This window comes from Impatiens glandulifera, chromosome 5 (assembly GCF_907164915.1).
Source record: "Impatiens glandulifera chromosome 5, dImpGla2.1, whole genome shotgun sequence".
NCBI classification, from domain to species: domain Eukaryota; kingdom Viridiplantae; phylum Streptophyta; class Magnoliopsida; order Ericales; family Balsaminaceae; genus Impatiens; species Impatiens glandulifera.
The window spans coordinates 5,048,504-5,049,811 of record NC_061866.1 but is presented as its reverse complement, the minus strand read 5'-3'; the positions used below and the strand labels follow the sequence as shown (position 1 = coordinate 5,049,811).

The following is a 1,308-nucleotide window of genomic DNA, read 5'->3' as shown; positions in this document are numbered from 1 at the left end:
TAATAAAGGTAAGATTCATAAGTTGAGTTTTTAAAAGAGAGGAGTTGAAGGAAGTTTTCCATCATATCGGAGAAGACAAAATATGAAAAAAAGATAAAAAGAAGTTACTAGCATTTCATATTCACGTTTAAAAAAAAAAGAAATCTTGATCATTGTTAGAAATAAAATTATGCGTCAAAAAGATCTATATTTTTCTTAAATAAAACCTAGAAAATATAAAAGAATCAAATGGATGAAGAAGTTGTTATAGATCAGTAACCAGTTGACTACACATCGGAATGTCATTGGTTTGAACCCGGTTCGACCCTTCTAAAATGTTGTGTTTAGCATTCTCTTGGTCTTTGTTGGAGAAAAAAGAATCAAAGGTACAAAGAAGAAAGATTTAAAATGTTTATTACTTAGTAGCACATGTTGGAGAAAATTCATAAGTTGCCCTCTTTGATGGTGAAAGAAAAGAAGGTTATAAGAAAAGATAAAGAATAATCTATCTAGTAATTGGTATTCAATTTCTATTAGGAGTCCATAGCTCATTGTATATATATATATATATAGTAACCAAAAGAAAAACTATAGTTGAAAACATAATTTATCACCAAGAGATTAATAAAACTCATATCATGCATACATGACACGTCATCCATAATCATCTTTTCCTTTTAGAGCTTCCACCCCCTAGACGAGGAATAAGACGAATAATGGATTTATTATGAATGTGGTAATCCTTCAGAATATGAGAATCGTCACACAGCTGTTTTCCTTCAAATATCAATCGTTGCTCGTCAACGTCTGGATACCCTTTAATTTTCTCTTTGATTTTAGCTCTAACACTACGAATAGTGTCTGAACTCCCTACAACGAGTGTAAAAGACTGGGCATCAAGGGTCTTTATGATTATCTCAAATGGATCAGTTAGCTCTTTCTGGACATCAAGTGTAATAGCCGTGTCCTCATCAATCTTGACCGTCGCACAATCAATTGGGTCAGAACTCTCAACCACAAGTTTAATTGTCTTCCCAGATACAGTTTTCACCAAAACCTCCATCTGCCATTATAATAGAATATATAGTTCTCAAGATATATATTATTAACAAAAATAATTGAAAAGATAAAGAGATTATGTTTTAATTATTACCTTTACCCTTTAACTTGAGAGAAGAGCTCTACCCTGTGCTTCCAATGGCAGATGAGAAGGCTGACGGCCTGGTTTATATATATAATAGAAGAAAGAAACAGGTTGTAGCCGTATAAATAATAAATATTGAATACAATCAAGGCATTTCAATAAATATTGAGAACGAGAATCAAAAA

At 31.8% G+C, this 1,308-nt stretch overlaps 1 protein-coding gene across 1 annotated transcript; it reads right to left on the bottom strand.

Moving 5' to 3' along the window:
- Positions 1-643: 643 nt before the first annotated feature.
- Positions 644-1,042, bottom strand: LOC124938901 (polyubiquitin 11-like). The gene has a single exon (XM_047479422.1). The coding sequence runs from the start codon at positions 1,040-1,042 to the stop codon at positions 644-646; it is 399 nt and encodes a 132-aa protein (XP_047335378.1).
- Positions 1,043-1,308: the final 266 nt, after the last annotated feature.

Bases quoted from the DNA above. Each gene is read 5' to 3' on its own strand.
- LOC124938901 (XM_047479422.1), bottom strand. From the start codon at position 1,042: ATGGAGGTTTTGGTGAAAACTGTATCTGGGAAGACAATTAAACTTGTG.